The sequence below is a fragment of the Pseudophryne corroboree genome, chromosome 7, assembly GCF_028390025.1.
Source record: "Pseudophryne corroboree isolate aPseCor3 chromosome 7, aPseCor3.hap2, whole genome shotgun sequence".
Classification (NCBI taxonomy): Eukaryota; Metazoa; Chordata; class Amphibia; order Anura; family Myobatrachidae; genus Pseudophryne; species Pseudophryne corroboree.
Genome location: NC_086450.1, coordinates 245870558 through 245889182, shown reverse-complemented (window position 1 = coordinate 245889182; position 18625 = coordinate 245870558). Strand labels below are relative to the sequence as shown.

General features: G+C 45.6%; 1 protein-coding gene across 3 annotated transcripts in view; it reads right to left on the bottom strand.

Annotated features, from left to right (window-relative positions):
- The window catches only part of LOC134943561 (CD63 antigen-like), a 260601-nt gene that overhangs the window by 93662 nt on the left and 148314 nt on the right, over positions 1 to 18625 (bottom strand). For 2 of the 3 annotated variants that reach the window (XM_063932333.1, XM_063932335.1), the window contains exons 3-5: positions 11715 to 11822; positions 3705 to 3779; positions 1657 to 1752 (exon numbers count right to left, since the gene is read on the bottom strand). In XM_063932333.1, the coding sequence (XP_063788403.1) occupies positions 1657 to 1752; positions 3705 to 3779; positions 11715 to 11822 (279 nt within the window). The remainder of the gene's footprint in view (positions 1 to 1656; positions 1753 to 3704; positions 3780 to 11714; positions 11823 to 18625) is intronic. The other variant, XM_063932334.1, reaches the window with a different exon arrangement.

The following is an 18625-nucleotide window of genomic DNA, read 5'->3' as shown; positions in this document are numbered from 1 at the left end:
CCCAAGTCATACAGTAGTCCCCACCTCCCTCCCTTCACATAACAATTCCCTGCCAACATAGATAGCCATAGTCCCCCTCTCTGCACATAGCCCCTCACCTCCCCACACACATAGCCATAGTCCCCATCCCCCTCACAGCACATAGCTGTAGTCTCCCCTTAGCACATAGTAGTAGTCTCCCCCACTCTCAGCACATACATAGACTCCCCACACAGCACATAACCCTAGTCCCCACCCCACAACATCCATGCAGATAGTCGTAGTGTCTGGAAATACCTGCTGTGCCGTGTTGCCTGGGATGGAGGGTGGAGGATCGCTCTGCAGGCAGGAGCTGGCGCCAGTTTCCGACACCACACCAAACTACGTGAAGAAACTGAAAAACAAACTACAGCTCCCGGCAGCCCTTGCCGCCGGGAGCTTCAGACAACAAAGGTTGCTGGGTGTTGTAGTTTATTTTCAGTTTCTTCCCTGTAGTGCATTGCGGTGCTGGACACCGGCGCCAGCTCCTGCCTGCTGAGCGATCCTCCACCCTCCATCCCAGGCAATGCACAGGTAGCTTGGCACAGCAGGGATTGCCAGACACTACGGCTTAAGGGATTCCACCCACTGGCCGAGGGTGGTACCATCAAGCGGCGCCCCCCGCTCGGCTGGCGAGTGCCATCCTGGCCAATGGGTAGATAGTGATACGCCCCTGCAGGTGACATCTCCACACACCAGAGAGACGACTCTCCAGGAAGTGTAAATGGGATCCAGGTCAAAGATTTACACTTCCCCATAACACAGTTCCAACCCTGCTCACTACCCAGGTTGGATTGCCGGATCAGTCAACCCAGGTTTTTTCTCAGGGACCCTTTTACACTAAGGGGCGACCCGGGTCGACTCAGCAATAATTTCAGTATTTGGACAGTGTCTAAGGGTTTGTCAGTTACACTGAGGCTACACACACAGTTTCCTTATCCTCCTTGCTTGACTCACTTCTCTCTTCTGTCGCCTTTACGTCTGCTCTCGACTCTTTTGCTCCAGTGATCACTATTCACCATTGCAACTTTGGCATCCCAAATGCACCAGATTTCTGAAAAAAGTGCTCACTAACTGCCCAGCGACAATGGAGAAAATTATGCTCTAAGGCAGACTGCCACAATTTCACATTTATGTTTCCATCCTACTGTGCTGTCCTCTCCCTCTCTAAACAGTTGTATTTCAAAAACCTCAACTCCTCTGCATCTCTTCGCCACTCTGCCTATCTACCTCCTCTCCTCATTCTCTGTCCTTGACTTTGCAACCCACTTCACATCCATACATCAGGACATCACATGACACCAGACTCTCAGCAACCCACCCTGCTCCTTTCCCAGCCTACCCTTCCCCATCCAACTTACCAACTCTGCAACTCCAGATACAGGGGAACAATGTCATGTCCCTCATCCAGTACCCCCCCTTGACCCTAACACCCCTGCCTGCTAACAGTAATAACAGTGATAATAATAATAAATAATAATAATAAATAATTTTTAAAAATAACCGTAATATTAAGAAAAACAACAAGCTTAATTATAAAGGTTTTTGGCAATCCAGTATAAAATCCTTCCATTTCACACAATGAATTGCCTTTGTTCCATCTTAAATGTAGATTTAGAGGAGTCTGCGGACACTTACCTCTTCCTGCACCCCATCCACAACTCGGGTCACTTGCTTGTCTGTTCCATACTTATTCAACAATTTCACGAATCTCTGGAGAACGTTATTCTGTAGCTGTGTGGAAATAAACCAGTTACTCTAAAAATCCACCATTTTCTGTCAGGAAGAATTTAACTTGTTTGTTTATCATGTGCTTCCTAAAGCTACTGTCTGGCATCTCTGGAGATGGGAAAAGAAATTGCTTCTGTGTCACATAGAGGGTTTGGAAGATGAGAAAGCTTACTAGAAAGAGGTATTCTTGTCCAATATACAATGAAAACTGTATGAATCACTTATGAGGCAATAATTCATCCCATGATGTTTACACTATGTAGACTATACTAATATATATCTATATATATATATATATATATATATATATATATATATATATATATATATATATATAAAACTTATTTATTTATTATCATTTTTTTCCCCTTCACCTATAACAAAATTACATCTACACTTATGAATTCAAAATATGCTTATAAAAAACTGAAATTTAAAAGCAGCATTTAACAGGTGAGGGGCTGGCAACTTGTGATTGGAGGAATAGTGGTAGCTGGTAACCAATCTGTATGCAGCAATGCAGATGCAGTCTCCAATGATAAAGATAATCCAGGGAAGGGGTATTTCCCCTACTGGCACCCTATGAGACTCTTAACATTAGCCAGGGACACTTGTAAAAAAGTCAGACCATCAAATGCTGCTACTGTATGTACTATATAGTGACTGTGCTGAAATAAGGGAGTTCCATTAATTAAGCAGGGCTACAAAGATAAATTATCCCAGTGTCTAAAGCTGCTGCTAATAACTCACAAATCAAAGGAGACTCTTATATGTAATGTCATTTTTTTTCCAGGATTATAATTAGGCATTTAGTGAAGACCCAGATTTATCAAGCCTTGGAGAGTGGTAAATTGCACAGTGATAAAGTACCAACCAATCAGCTCCTGTCATTTTTGAAACACAGCCTGTAACATGGCAGTTAGGAGCTGACTGGCTGGTACTTTATCACCACTCACTTTATCACTCTCCAAGGCTTGGAAAATCTGGGCCCTAAATTGGATACACACTATAAAATTATTTGTCCCAATTTTTCTGGTTGGAATTAAAATTTGTTAATGTATGGGAGAAAATGACAATTGACTATTTGCTCTTAAACACTGAAAAACAGACAAAAATGGTCAGACATATTGGTTCAATACGCTTGATTTAATAAATTTAACCAAATAGTTCTTATCCATTTCCCGGATTTTGTGAGAAAACGGTAAATTGTAATTTGCATAGGCGTCACCAGGTGTGGTGACACCCGGTGCGCACCCTTGATATCCCAGCGTGCCAGAGGGGCGTGGGATCGTCACTCTTGGGGAGTGCCCAGCTTCTCCGGAGATGCTGGGCTGTACTGGGCTGCCCCTGGAGACCGTCTGCAGTGCTGTCATCTCCTCTTCTTCTATGACAGGAGCCGGGTGCTGTAGCAGACTTTTACACTGCAGCACTTTGCTCCTGTCACTGCAGAGGAGCCCACATTTTGGTGTCACACCCGGGTGCAGGCCACACCTCCCACCTTGTGACGCCAGTGGTCATTTGTTCCCATATATTACCAGATTTTCATTCCAATCAGCCAGATAATCTTATAGCGTGTATCCAGTTTAACTTGTATACAGTAGTTCAATCATCCTCTTCTGGAAATGGTAGACCCCGGCCTGTGGATGGGCCAGTGATCAGTCAGTCTCAGCTTAACAAACGATCAGTGCAGTAATGGCTGTCAAGGTGAATTTGTCATGGACTTTACATTTTAAGAGAACACTATTTTAATGGGATACTCCAAAGACTGGGACTGAACTGTACATATTTATGTTTATGCTGTTTAAGCTCACTGCATTTCTTGTACTAGTGGGCAGTAAAAGAGGTCATATAAGCCGGCTTTGAATATCACAGAATAAGAATTTGTAGATCTCACTGAATGTTACCAGCCCCTCAGAAGTGACATAGGGACCTGTTTCTGCACAACTATCACTCACCTTGTCTCTGTATGAATAGGCTGATATTCCAACAAGAATCTCTACAACGAAAACCAAAAGCATAACCCCTGTAAACTGAGAGAACAAGTCAGAGTCTCAGTGCCATCTAGCAGTGAATGTGTAAGTAAACGTAACTTCATGTATTGGTTAACCTAGATTTCACAACACTTCATACCTCAGAAAATAAAGGATTAACCACTAAAACCATGGAGAATGTAAAATTAGGACTGATGTGAGGATACAGAGAGAATAAACTCTTAAAATGAGAAATGTATTGGATACAGAAACTCTACACATTAGTCCCTAGGTATCTTAATGATAGTTATGAGATTGCACCAGCTTTATAAACCTACTTTTTACGATTATTTTATGAATCATTGTACCAATTTTATGAATCATTGTACCAATCTACATAAGATACATTTTTTAGGACTTAAAACTTTATTTATAACCATTGCGCCATAAAATAACCCATTGATTACCATATGTATATTATGGGGGACATTTACTAAGCAGTGATAAGAGCGGAGAAGTGAGCCAGTGGAGAAATTGCCCCATCAACCAATCAGCAGCTCTGTATCATTTTATAGTATGCAAATTATAGAGGTTACTTCAGTTCTGATTGGTTGCCATGGACAACTTCTCCACTGGCTCACTTCTCCGCTCTTATCACTGCTTAGTAAATGTCCCCCTATGTCTCCGTCTGATTGGTTATGGTTGAAGACTGTTGTGACTTAACATGATGTTATTTTGTGTTATTTACTGATAAGTTTTTATACTAGAGGGTAATCATAAATTAGGTATTCCCCTATTCCAGAATTTTTTTTTTTTAATACATATATACACATACAGGTTGAGTATCCCATGTCCAAAATGCTTGGAACCAGAAGTATTTTGGATTTTTCTGTATTTTGGAATAATTGAATACCATAATGATATATCATGGTGATGGTACCCAAGTCTAAACACATAATGCCTTTATGTTTCATATACACCTTAGACACACAGCCTGAAGGTAATTTTAGCCAATATGTTTAATAACTTAGTGCATTAAACAAAGTGTGTGTACATTCACACAATTCATTTATGTTTCATATACACTTTATACACACAGCCTGAAGGTCACTTAATACAATATTTGGAATAAATTTTGTGTATTAAACAAAGTTTGTGCACATTGAGCCATCAGAACACAAAAGGTTTCACTATCGTAGTCTCACTCAAAAAATTCTGTATTTTGGAATATTTGGATATGGGATACACAACCTGTATACACACATACAGTATACTGTCTACACTAGAGATGTGTGGCAGGCAATTTTCGTGTTTTGGTTTTGGACCTGGATCCTCGCTCATGTTTTGGATCTGGATTGGCTTTGCCAAAACCACCCTTTCAGGTTTTGGTTTTGCTTCTGGATGATTTTTGAAAAATGTGTTTTTGATCCTACAGTATTATTAACCTCAATAACATTCATTTACATTAATTTCCAGTCTATTCTGAACACCTCACAATATTGTTTTTAGGCCAAAAGGTTGCACCGAGGTAGCTGGACGACTAAGCTAAGCGACCCAATTGGGTGGCACAAACACTTGGCCCATCTGGAGTGGCATTGCAGTGGCAGACAGCAGTGGCAGATTAAGGTCCACAAGGGCCTGGAGCTGAAATTGTTGAAGGGCCTATTGTGTGCCACCAGTGCTGTGGTCGTGTGAATAGTGATGTGAGGGCGTGTCCTGTGCTGTGGGGGTGTGACCTGTGCTGTGGGGCAGAATCCAGGGGTTTGAAGTCATTCCAGTGGCAAGTGGCCTACAGTATGCATATATGTGCTCCTCTGTCTTTATGTGCCTATGTCTGTATGTGCCCCTCTATGTCCATATGTGCCTATGTGTGTATGTGCTCCTCTATGTCCATATGTGCCTATGTCTGTATGCAGTGCCGTAACTAGGCATTTTAGCTCTGTCTGCAAGAAGCGGCATTGGCTCCCCCGCTTATGTAAAAGAGGGGCAGTGCGCGCCGCAGGCGCATGCCAAAAATATAGGGGCATGGCTTCATGGGGAAGGGGTGTGGCCACAAAATAATATCAATTCATTCTACGGTGCACAGTAGTCTCCATTATTCAAATTATGGTGCACAGTAGCGCCACTACACCAGGTAGAGCACCTTTTACACATTACGGCAGACAGTTCCCATTTTTACACATTATGGCAGCCAGTCCCCCTTTTTACACATTACGGCAGACAGCATCCCCCTTTTTGCACATTATGGCAGACAGCGTCCCCTTTTTACACATTATGGCAGACGGCATCCTCTTTTTACACATTACGGCAGACATCGTTCCCTCTTTACACATTACGGCAGTCAGCGACCCCTTTTTACACATTACAGCAGACAGCGCCCCCCTTTTTACAGATTACGGCAGACAGCGTCCATTTTTTACACATTACGGAAGACAGCGTCCCCTTTTTACACATTACAGCAGACAGCATCCCCTTTTTACACATTACGGCAGACATCGTCCCCTCTTTACACATTACGGCAGTCAGCGTCCCCTTTTTACACATTATGGCAGACGGCATCCTCTTTTTACACATTACGGCAGACATCGTTCCCTCTTTACACATTACGGCAGTCAGCGTCCCCTTTTTACACATTACGGCAGACAGCGCCCCCCTTTTTACACATTACGGCAGACAGCGTCCATTTTTTACACATTACGGAAGACAGCGTCCCCTTTTTACACATTACGGCAGACAGCGCCCCCCTTTTTACACATTACGGCAGACAGCGTCCATTTTTTACACATTACGGAAGACAGCGTCCCCTTTTTACACATTACAGCAGACAGCATCCCCTTTTTACACATTACGGCAGACATCGTCCCCCTTTTTACACATTACGGCAGACAGCGATAAGACAGAGATAGACTCATTACAAGCCGCTGACATAGAATGCTGGCCGTTGCCCCCTCAGGGTGACTGACCTGGCACACACGTAGTTACGGCTCTGTCTGTATGTGTTCCTCTATGTCCACATGTGCCTATGTCTGTATGTGCTCCTCTATGTCCATATGTGCCTATGTGTGTATGTGCTCCTCTATGCCCATATGTGCCTATATGTGCCTATGTCCATATGTGCTCCTCTATGTCATATGTGTCTTTATCTGTAAGTACACTGTTCTCCTCTGTCTGTATGTGCTCCACTATGTCTGTATGTGTTCCGCTACTGTATGTCTGTATGTGCCTATGTCTGTATGTGCTCAGTTATGTCTGTATGTGCCTATGTCTATATGTGCCCCTCTATCAGTTGGGTACAGGATCCCGAAAGTAAGGATGTTGGCGGTCAGAATACTGACACTTTTGGTAAGTAAAGTAACCCTACCCCTTACCCTTTCCCTAACCCTCCCCTCATGCAGCTTAACCCTCCCCTCCAACAGCCTAATTCTAACCTCCCCTCCCACAGCCTGACACTAACCTTCACCCTAATACCTAACCCTAACCTCCCCTCTCGCAGCCTAACTGCATACTTATATTAAGGAAGAGAGAGAGAGATAAGGGGGTGGTACAGAGAGAGAAGGGGGGAGAGATCAGAGAGGAGAGAGAAAGGGGAGAGAGAGACAGAAAGAGGAGGGAGATACAGAGAGAGAGAGAGAAGGAGGGATATACAGAGAGAGGGGTGGGAGAAAGGTGAGAGGGAGAGAGAAAAGAGAGAGGAGGGGGAGACAAAGAAAGAAGACGGGGGAGAAATAGAGAGAGACAGAGAGAAAGAAGAGGGGAGAGAGAGAGAGAAGGGAGGAGACAGTGAGAGGGGGGAAGGAGATGAGAGAGGGGGGAGACAGAGAGATAGAAGGGGAGGAGTCAGAGAGAGAGAGAGTGTAGGGGAGACAGAGCGAGAAGGGGAGACAGAGGGAGAGGAGAGAAAGGGGGAGAGAGAGAGAGAGAGAGAGAGAGAGGAGAGACAAGGAGGAAGACAGAGAGAGAAGGAGGAGAGGTAAGAGATCGAGGCAGAGAGAGGGAGAGCAGAGAGAGAGAGAGAGAGAGAGAGAGGAGAGAAAAAGTGGAGGAGAGAGACAAAGGGGAGACAGTGAGAAACAGAAAGGGGGAGAGAAAGAGAGAGAGAGAGAGAGAAGGGTGGAGAGAGAGAAAGAAGGGTGGGGGACACACAGAGAGAAAGAGAGAAGGCGGGGAGATAAAAGGGAAGCACAGCGATAGCAAGTGGATAAAGAGTGTGATACTGTGCTCGCTATGTGACAGTGGATATCCTTTGCGGGATGTGCTGCTGGGAGCGTGGCTGCACTACAACAGTTCACTATGGATAGAATATACAAATAAAAATGGGTGGTTGCTCCCTGCGCACTTCCTTATACCGGTATACACAGGACAAAAACACACATATACACATACAAATACACAACAAGTATCTATTGCACCAAAACGCGCTCAGTGCGTCTTACTCTTGTGTGCTTACTTCCTGAGGTAAGATATATCCATTTATCTGGATTGTAAATACCACGAATCCCTCCTGGGTCTCTAGTATGCAGAGGTCCCGTGTACCAATATGCTCATCCTATACAGACAAAGTCCCATACTGCGCCCAGTAATGGTTGCCAGGCGGATTTGCTGTCCGTGTGCATATACCCCTGCGAGTGGTGTTTGAGTAAGGTGTAAACGAAATCCTTACCTCCTCCGGGGTTTGTTTCAAAAGGGCTGGTGTAGTCACCTGTGTACAGTGGTGGATGTCCGTTCCTGGGGATGGATGCAGTGTCTGCCGGCAGACTTCCCTCATAGACCGCTGTGTGTGCCTTCGCGGTACTGTCAGGGGATCAGTTCGATCAGTAATCAGGAAGTAAGCACACAAGAGTAAGACGCACTGAGCGCGTTTTGGTGCAAGATACTTGTTGTGTATTTGTATATATATGTATGTTTTTTTCCTGTGTATACCGGTATTAGGAATTTCGGCCACCCCTTCCCCTTTGTTCAGTTATTATTGTTAACCTTTTTATAATTACTTATACTAACTATCGCTACGGTGAATAGTAACATCTGCAATCTGCATTGCAATATTGTAAATTAATTATTAATAAATATCCCCATTTTTTAGTATCACTGGATGTTATTTGTATTATTATTTCCTATAAGGAAGTGCGCAGGGAGCAACCACCCTTTTTTACAGCGAGAGAAAATGGTGGAGGACACAGAAAGAGTAGGGGGAGACAGAGAGAAGGGTGGGAGACAGAGAGAGTGAGAAGGTGGACAGAGAGAAAGAGAGTAGGGTGGGAGACAGAGAGAAGGGGGAGCGAGAGAGAGAGAAGGGGGAGCGAGAGAGAGAGAAGGGGGAGCGAGAGAGAGAGAGAAGGGGGAGCGAGAGAGAGAGAGAAGGGGGAAGAGAGACAAGGGGGGAGAAGGAGAAGTGGGAGACAGAGCAAGAGGAGAGAGATGGGGGGAGAGACAGAACGAGAGAAGGGGGGAGACAGTGAAAGGGTTGACTCAGCCATCCCCTAAATCCCCCCCCCCCACACACCTACAGGCGGCATTGTGTACCTCTTCAAACCCCCACCCCCCACCCCCTACCAGGACAGGCGGCACTTTGTACCTTCCTCGGCAGCGGGTCCCCGTCATTAGCATCATCAGCAGCAGCGGGTCCTGTCTTAGCTCCGGCAGGCGCGGGTTCCCATCATTTGCATGTGGCGCCAGTAAACCCCTGCAACAGCAGCGTCCTGAGGGGAGGCAGTGAGAGGAAGGGAAGGAACTGTGAGTGGAGGGGAGGAGCTGGACCGCCTCGGCCAGCGCCGCGTCCGGCCTCCTTCTCTCTTAGCACTGGATCCGCACAGAGGCGCAGGGAGTGCGCACCATTGCGCTAGCAAGGTCACGGTGTACAAGTGAACGGTGGGTTGGAGGGGTGAGCGGAGTGAGTGGGCGGGGCTTCCAGCGGCCACTGATGGTGACAAAAAAAACCAAAAACATTTCTTGTCACTAAAGTTTACTAGCACCGGTTGGGCCTATTTTCATGGGGGGCCTGGAGCTGCAGCTCCACCCGCCCCATTGTTAATCCGGCCCTGGCAGACAGGATGGCAGTTTTAAAAACTAGGCCCCAAACAGCACATGATGCAAAGAAAAAAAGAGGAGCACCAAGGTTGCTGGATGGCTAAGTTAAGCGACACAAGTGTGTGGCACAAAGACCTGGCCCATTTAGGAGTGCCACGCAGTGGCTGAATGTCGAAAGTGGCCCGCAATTTTTCGGGCCACCGACAGCATCTCCTGCATGCCCCTGTAATTTTTCAAAAAATTCTGCACCACCAAATTAATTGTATGTGCAAAATATGAACGTGGTGGAATTTGCCCAGATGTAATACACGCACAGTATTGGTGACACAGGAGAGTGTACCCCTAAACCACACACACATATGGCAAAACCTGTAAACATAATTTGGATAAGAACCCTTTTATTTGGACGGAGTTATATAACAATATGCGGCACAGAAGAGCATACCCATAAACCACACAGGGCAAACCCTGTAAAAATTATTTGGATTAAATATTAATAACCCCCTTTAATTGGAGTAAATAATATACAGGACAGCACCCATGGACTTATACGGCAGCACCCCTGGATTGGACTTATACAGCAGCACCACTGGACATATGGCAGCACAGGACACCACCACTGTGACTGGACTGATGCAGCACAAGACAGCACTGGAATGACACATTCCAGCAGGTCGCCACCCTACACGCCACGCCACTTTCGCAGCACAGACACTGAGGAGACATGTCCTCTCGCTACACTCTCCAGGACTGGAGTGAAGATGGCGGCGGCACACGGCTCTTTATATGGAATCCAAAAGTGGGATTTGCCTCGTTCTGGTATCCGAGTCTGTCAGGAAGACCTGAACCGGGCTCGGGACATGATGTTCAGTTCTCAGGGAACTGAACCAGCTCATCCTTAATAAATATTATATATATATATATATATATATATATATATACATGTATACAGTACCTGTGTGTGAGTGTCAGTGTGGTGCATACAGTCCGTGAGTGTCAGTGTGGTGCATACAGTACATACATACATACACACATATATACATCTATATGTACATATACACACATATATATATATATATATATATATATATATATATATATATACACACATACATACACACACACACACACACACACACACACACACACACAAAACTAATAATTTGTTTATTAACCAGCAACAGTTAATTTATATGTAAGCCTTGGCAGTATACTGTAAGCAGAAGTGCTGGGGAGTGCTCTGGAAGCCTCACATGCCCCCAAGTTCTGTTAATCATTGGGCAAAAGAGAGAGGCACGAGCCCTCAGCAGAAAAACAGCTGTCTCGTTCCGGAAGATAAAAGGGTCATGTGATGGGGGTAGCCTGAGGTATCTGAGAGCCTGCAGGTCACTCCCTGCATTGCTTACACCACTCTGTGTCCTGAGCAGCCGAGCTGTAAACAGGCTGCCAAGACAGGGGGGTGATGCCAGTGAGGGAGCTGGGGTCTTACTGCAGGCTGTGGCCAGCTACTTATGGATGCTATTACCAGGTCTCTGCCTATAGGTAACCAGCTACTTCAGGGACACTACAGCCAGTCAGTGTCACATAGACAGCGCTGCCCAATGATTAACCCTTACAGCACCTTACTTAAAAGGCAGCAACTTTGGGTGAGAACTATGTAGTACACTCTGCACAAAGTTAAACATCGCTAAAGGGGCTAGAGATACCAGAGGGTCTCAGTTAACCCCTTTACAGGGCTGTCACTTGAAGCTGTATCAGCAGTTAAACTATTGCAGTGAAAATACAGAACTAGGGCTGTATTACGAGCATGAAATACACAAAGAATGAGAAATCACTTCTGCGCTCATCCAGCGACAAAACAATAAAAAAAGTATAACAGGAGTAAGTTCATAATCAACAGTCTTTAGCGGAAACTCTGTTCCTTTTCTCAGTTCTTTTTCATGGAAGTGTGCAAGATGACTTGATGCGTACCGTACTCACGGTAAACCGTGGTATGTCCCTCGTATAAAGGTATCTTTGGTACTTCGTTCCCTTCTTTCCTCCTACTTCTCCAAATGAGGCACTCGATAGGTTCTTATCCTCGAGGGTGAGAAGGAGGAACAGGAAAACAGCTGATCGTGTAGTAAGTTCATAATAATAAAGAACCACTTCTAGGGTGCGTAACTCCTATGTCCTTATTCTTTTAGTGAGGGAGTGCGTACCATACATCAATGCACAACAAAGTAGAGACACACAAAGGTATCTTTGCTTCTATAGATGGTTTAAAGGATGATACTAGGAGTCAGCCAGTGATAAGGACAGTGGGCGTACCCAACTCACACTTGGCAGTGCGAAGACCTGTACATAAAGGTATCTTTGGAGTGGTCCTAATCCGGAATTCTACTCCTCTCTACAAATCGGGGTATGGGATGGCTTGATGCGTACCGTACTCACGTTAAAACGTGATGTGCCTCTCGTATAAAGGTATCTTTGGTACTTCGTTCCTTTCTTTCCTCCTACTTCTCCGAATGAAACACTCGATTGGTTCTTATCCTCGAGGATGGGGAAAAGGGACAGGAAAACAACTGATAGTGTAGTAAGTACGTAGTAATGGGTGACCATTTCAGGAAAGGGTAACCCCTCTGTCCTTATTCCCTTAATGAAGGGGTGCCATAGGAATTACGCACCCTAGAAGTGGTTCTCTATTATTACGAACTTACTACACTATCAGCTGTTTTCCTGTTCCTCCTTCTCACCCTCGAGGATAAGAACCTATCGAGTGCCTCATTTGGAAAAGTAGGAGGAAAGAAGGGAATGAAGTACCAAAGATACCTTTATACGAGGGACATACCACGTTTTAACTAGAGATGAGCGGGTTCGGTTCCTCGGAATCCGAACCCCCCCGAACTTCAGCCTTTTTACACGGGTCCGAGGCAGACTCGGATCTTCCCGCCTTGCTCGGCTAACCCGAGCGCGCCCGAACGTCATCATCCCGCTGTCGGATTCTCGCGAGGCTCGTATTCTATCGCGAGACTCGGATTCTATATAAGGAGCCGCGCGTCGCCGCCATTTTCACACGTGCATTGAGATTGATAGGGAGAGGACGTGGCTGGCGTCCTCTCCGTTAGAATAGATAGAGACACTTGAGTTGATTACTTAGTCATTTTGGGGAGCATTAGGAGTACTCAGAGTGCAGAGTTTTGCTGATAGTTAGTTACTAGTGACTGACCACCACCAGTTTTATTTATTATTTAATATAATCCGTTCTCTGCCTGAAAAAAAACGATACACAGTCACATACCATATCTGTGCTCAGCCTCAGTGTGCTGCATGATAATATCATCTATGTATATCTGACTGTGCTGAGTGCTCACTGCTCACACAGCTGAATTGTGGGGGAGACTGGGGTGCAGTTATAGCAGGAGTACAGTGCACACTTTTGCTGCCAGTGTGACTGACCAGTGACCACCAGTATATTGTCTGCCTGAAAAAGTTAAACACTCCTGTGGTGTTTTTTTTTTTAATTCTATAAACGCATTCTGCTGACAGTGTCCAGCAGGTCCGTCATTCATTATATTATATAAATATTTACCTGCAGTAGTGTTATATTTTTTTTGTTCATCTCTATCATCTTTATCATCTCTATATTAGCAGACGCAGTATGGTAGTCCACGGCTGTGGCTACCTCTGTGTCGTCAGTGCTCGTCCATAATTGTATACCTACCTGTGGTGGGTTTTTTTTTCCTATCTTCTTCATACTAGTAGTTTAGGAGTCTGCTGACAGTGTCCAGCAGGTCCGTCATTATATTATATATACCTGCAGTAGTGATATATATATTTTTTTTATATCATTATCATCTCTATACTAGCAGACGCAGTACGGTAGTCCACGGCTGTAGCTACCTCTGTGTCGTCAGTGCTCGTCCATAATTGTATACCTACCTGTGGTGGGGTTTTTTTTTCTATCTTCTTCATACTAGTAGTTTAGGAGTCTGCTGACAGTGTCCAGCAGGTCCGTCATTATATTATATATACCTGCAGTAGTGATATATATATATTTTTTATATCATTATCATCTCTATACTAGCAGACGCAGTACGGTAGTCCACGGCTGTAGCTACCTCTGTGTCGTCAGTCACTCGTCATCCATAAGTATACTAGTATCCATCCATCTCCATTGTTTACCTGAGGTGCCTTTTAGTTGTGCCTATTAAAATATGGAGAACAAAAATGTTGAGGTTCCAAAAATAGGGAAAGATCAAGATCCACTTCCACCTCGTGCTGAAGCTGCTGCTGCCACTAGTCATGGCCGAGACGATGAAATTCCATCAACGTCGTCTGCCAAGGCCGATGCCCAATGTCATAGTAAAGAGCATGTAAATTCCAAAACACAAAATATCAGTAAAAAAAGGACTCAAAAATCTAAAATAAAATCGTCGGAGAAGCGTAAACTTGCCAATATGCCATTTACCACACGGAGTGGCAAGGAACGGCTGAGGCCCTGGCCTATGTTCATGGCTAGTGGTTCAGCTTCACATGAGGATGGAAGCACTCAGCCTCTCGCTAGAAAAATGAAAAGACTTAAGCTGGCAAAAGCACAGCAAAGAACTGTGCGTTCTTCGAAATCACAAATCCACAAGGAGAGTCCAATTGTGTCATTTGCGATGCCTGACCTTCCCAACACTGGACGTGAAGAGCATGCGCCTTCCACCATTTGCACGCCCCCTGCAAGTGCTGGAAGGAGCACCCGCAGTCCAGTTCCTGATAGTCAGATTGAAGATGTCAGTGTTGAAGTACACCAGGATGAGGAGGATATGGGTGTTGCTGGCGCTGGGGAGGAAATTTACAAGGAGGATTCTGATGGTGAGGTGGTTTGTTTAAGTCAGGCACCCGGGGAGACACCTGTTGTCCGTGGGAGGAATATGGCCATTGACATTCCTGGTGAAAATACCAAAAAAATCAGCTCTTCGGTGTGGAAGTATTTCAACAGAAATGCGGACAACAGGTGTCAAGCCGTGTGTTGCCTTTGTCAAGCTGTAATAAGTAGGGGTAAGGACGTTAACCACCTCGGAACATCCTCCCTTATACGTCACCTGCAGCGCATTCATCATAAGTCAGTGACAAGTTCAAAAACTTTGGGCGACAGCGGAAGCAGTCCACTGACCAGTAAATCCCTTCCTCTTGTAACCAAGCTCACGCAAACCACCCCACCAACTCCCTCAGTGTCAATTTCCTCCTTCCCCAGGAATGCCAATAGTCCTGCAGGCCATGTCACTGGCAATTCTGACGAGTCCTCTCCTGCCTGGGATTCCTCCGATGCATCCTTGAGTGTAACGCCTACTGCTGCTGGCGCTGCTGTTGTTGCTGCTGGGAGTCGATGGTCATCCCAGAGGGGAAGTCGTAAGACCACTTTTACTACTTCCACCAAGCAATTGACTGTCCAACAGTCCTTTGCGAGGAAGATGAAATATCACAGCAGTCATCCTGCTGCAAAGTGGATAACTGAGGCCTTGGCATCCTGGGCGGTGAGAAACGTGGTTCCGGTATCCATCATTACTGCAGAGCCAACTATAGACTTGATTGAGGTACTGTGTCCCCGGTACCAAATACCATCTAGGTTCCATTTCTCTAGGCAGGCGATACCGAAAATGTACACAGACCTCAGAAAAAGACTCACCAGTGTCCTAAAAAATGCAGTTGTACCCAATGTCCACTTAACCACGGACATGTGGACAAGTGGAGCAGGGCAGACTCAGGACTATATGACTGTGACAGCCCACTGGGTAGATGTATTGACTCCCGCCGCAAGAACAGCAGCGGCGGCACCAGTAGCAGCATCTCGCAAACGCCAACTCTTTCCTAGGCAGGCTACGCTTTGTATCACCGCTTTCCAGAATACGCACACAGCTAAAAACCTCTTACGGCAACTGAGGAAGATCATCGCAGAATGGCTTACCCCAATTGGACTCTCCTGTGGATTTGTGGCATCGGACAACGCCAGCAATATTGTGTGTGCATTAAATATGGGCAAATTCCAGCACGTCCCATGTTTTGCACATACCTTGAGTTTGGTGGTGCAGAATTATTTAAAAAATGAGAGGGGCGTGCAAGAGATGCTGTCGGTGGCCAGAAGAATTGCGGGACACTTTCGGCGTACAGGCACCACGTACAGAAGACTGGAGCAACACCAAAAATGCCTGAACCTGCCCTGCCATCATCTGAAGCAAGAAGTGGTAACGAGGTGGAATTCAACCCTCTATATGCTTCAGAGGTTGGAGGAGCAGCAAAAGGCCATTCAAGCCTATACAACAGACCACGATATAGGAGATGGAATGCACCTGTCTCAAGCACAGTGGAGAATGATTTCAACGTTGTGCAAGGTTCTGCAACCTTTTGAACTTGCCACACGTGAAGTCAGTTCAGACACTGCCAGCCTGAGTCAGGTCATTCCCCTCATCAGGCTTTTGCAGAAGAAGCTGGAGACATTGAAGGAGGAGCTAACACAGAGCGATTCCGCTAGGCATGTGGGACTTGTGGATGGAGCCCTTAATTCGCTTAACAAGGATTCACGGGTGGTCAATCTGTTGAAATCAGAGCACTACATTTTGGCCACCGTGCTCGATCCTAGATTTAAAACCTACGTTGTATCTCTCTTTCCGGCAGACACAAGTCTGCAGGGGTTCAAAGAACTGCTGGTGAGAAAATGGTCAAGTCAAGCGAAACGCGACCTGTCAACATCTCCTCCTTCATATTCTCCCGCAACTGGGGGTGCGAGGAAAAGGCTCAGAATTCCGAGCCCACCCGCTGGTGGTGATGCAGGGCAGTCTGGAGCGACTGCTGATGCTGACATCTGGTCCGGACTGAAGGACCTGACAATGATTACGGACATGTCGTCTACTGTCACTGCAAATGATTCTCTCACCATTGAAAGAATGGTGGAGGATTATATGAGTGACCGCATCCAAGTAGGCACGCCAGACAGTCCGTACGTATACTGGCAGGAAAAAGAGGCAATTTGGAGGCCCTTGCACAAACTGGCTTTATTCTACCTAAGTTGCCCTTCCACAAGTGTGTACTCCGAAAGAGTGTTTAGTGCCGCCGCTCACCTTGTCAGCAATCGGCGTACGAGGTTACTTCCAGAAAATGTGGAGAAGATGATGTTCATTAAAATGAATTATAATCAATTCCTCCATGGAGACATTCACCAGCAGCAATTGCCTCCACAAAGTACACAGGGAGCTGTGATGGTGGATTCCAGTGGGGACGAATTGATAATCTGTGAGGAGGGGGATGTACACGGTGATGAATCGGAGGATGATGATGAGGTGGACATCTTGCCTCTGTAGAGCCAGTTTGTGCAAGGAGAGATTAATTGCTTCTTTTTTGGTGGGGGTCCAAACCAACCCGTCATTTCAGTCACAGTCGTGTGGCAGACCCTGTCACTAAAATGATGGGGTGGTTAAAGTGTGCATGTCCTGTTTATACAACATAAGGGTGGGTGGGAGGGCCCAAGGACAATTCCATCTTGCACCTCTTTTTTCTTTCATTTTTCTTTGCGTCATGTGCTGTTTGGGGAGTGTTTTTGGAAGGACCATCCTGCGTGACACTGCAGTGCCACTCCTAGATGGGCCAGGTGTTTGTGTCGGCCACTAGGGTCACTTATCTTAGTCACACAGCTACCTCATTGCGCCTCATTTTTTTCTTCTTTGCGTCATGTGCTGTTTGGGGAGTGTTTTTTGGAAGGGCCATCCTGCGTGACACTGCAGTGCCACTCCTAGATGGGCCAGGTGTTTGTGTCGGCCACTAGGGTCGCTTAGCTTACTCACACAGCTACCTCATTGCGCCTCTTTTTTTTCTTTGCGTCATGTGCTGTTTGGGGAGTGTTTTTTGGAAGGGCCATCCTGCGTGACACTGCAGTGCCACTCCTAGATGGGCCAGGTGTTTGTGTCGGCCACTAGGGTCGCTGAGCTTAGTCACACAGCTACCTCATTGCGCCTCTTTTTTTCTTTGCGTCATGTGCTGTTTGGGGAGTGTTTTTTGGAAGGGCCATCCTGCGTGACACTGCAGTGCCACTCCTAGATGGGCCAGGTGTTTGTGTCGGCCACTTGGGTCGCTGAGCTTAGTCATCCAGCGACCTTGGTGCAAATTTTAGGACTAAAAATAATATTGTGAGGTGTGAGGTGTTCAGAATAGACTGAAAATGAGTGGAAATTATGGTTATTGAGGTTAATAATACTTTGGGATCAAAATGACCCCCAAATTCTATGATTTAAGCTGTTTTTTAGGGTTTTTTGAAAAAAACACCCGAATCCAAAACACACCCGAATCCGACAAAAAAAATTCGGTGAGGTTTTGCCAAAACGCGTTCGAACCCAAAACACGGCCACGGAACCGAACACAAAACCAAAACACAAAACCCGAAAAATTTCCGGTGCACATCTCTAGTTTTAACGCGAGTACGGTACGCATCAAGTCATCTTGCACACTTCCATGAAAAAGAACTGAGAAAAGGAACAGAGTTTCCGCTAAAGCCTGTTGATTACGAACTTACTCCTGTTATACTTTTTTATTGTTTTGTCGTTGGATGAGCGCAGAAGTGATTTCTCATTCTTTGTGTATTTCATGCCCTAGTGCGGTTGAGTGACCACCTGTAGACATCTCCACTGCAGCTCTCTGAAGCGCAGCAGTCCTCTATCACCATTATTTTAGATTTTGTATTACGAGCATGTTTAAAAGCCCAGTGTTCTCAGACTTTATATGTAAAGCAACCATCCGATCTTGTAACCCAAGCTGGTTATTACATGTAATATTCTTATTATTATTCTCCTTTACTTATATGGATCTGCAGCGCCCATTACACAGTACGTAATCAAATGAGCAAACAAGACAGACAGGTATGGAAA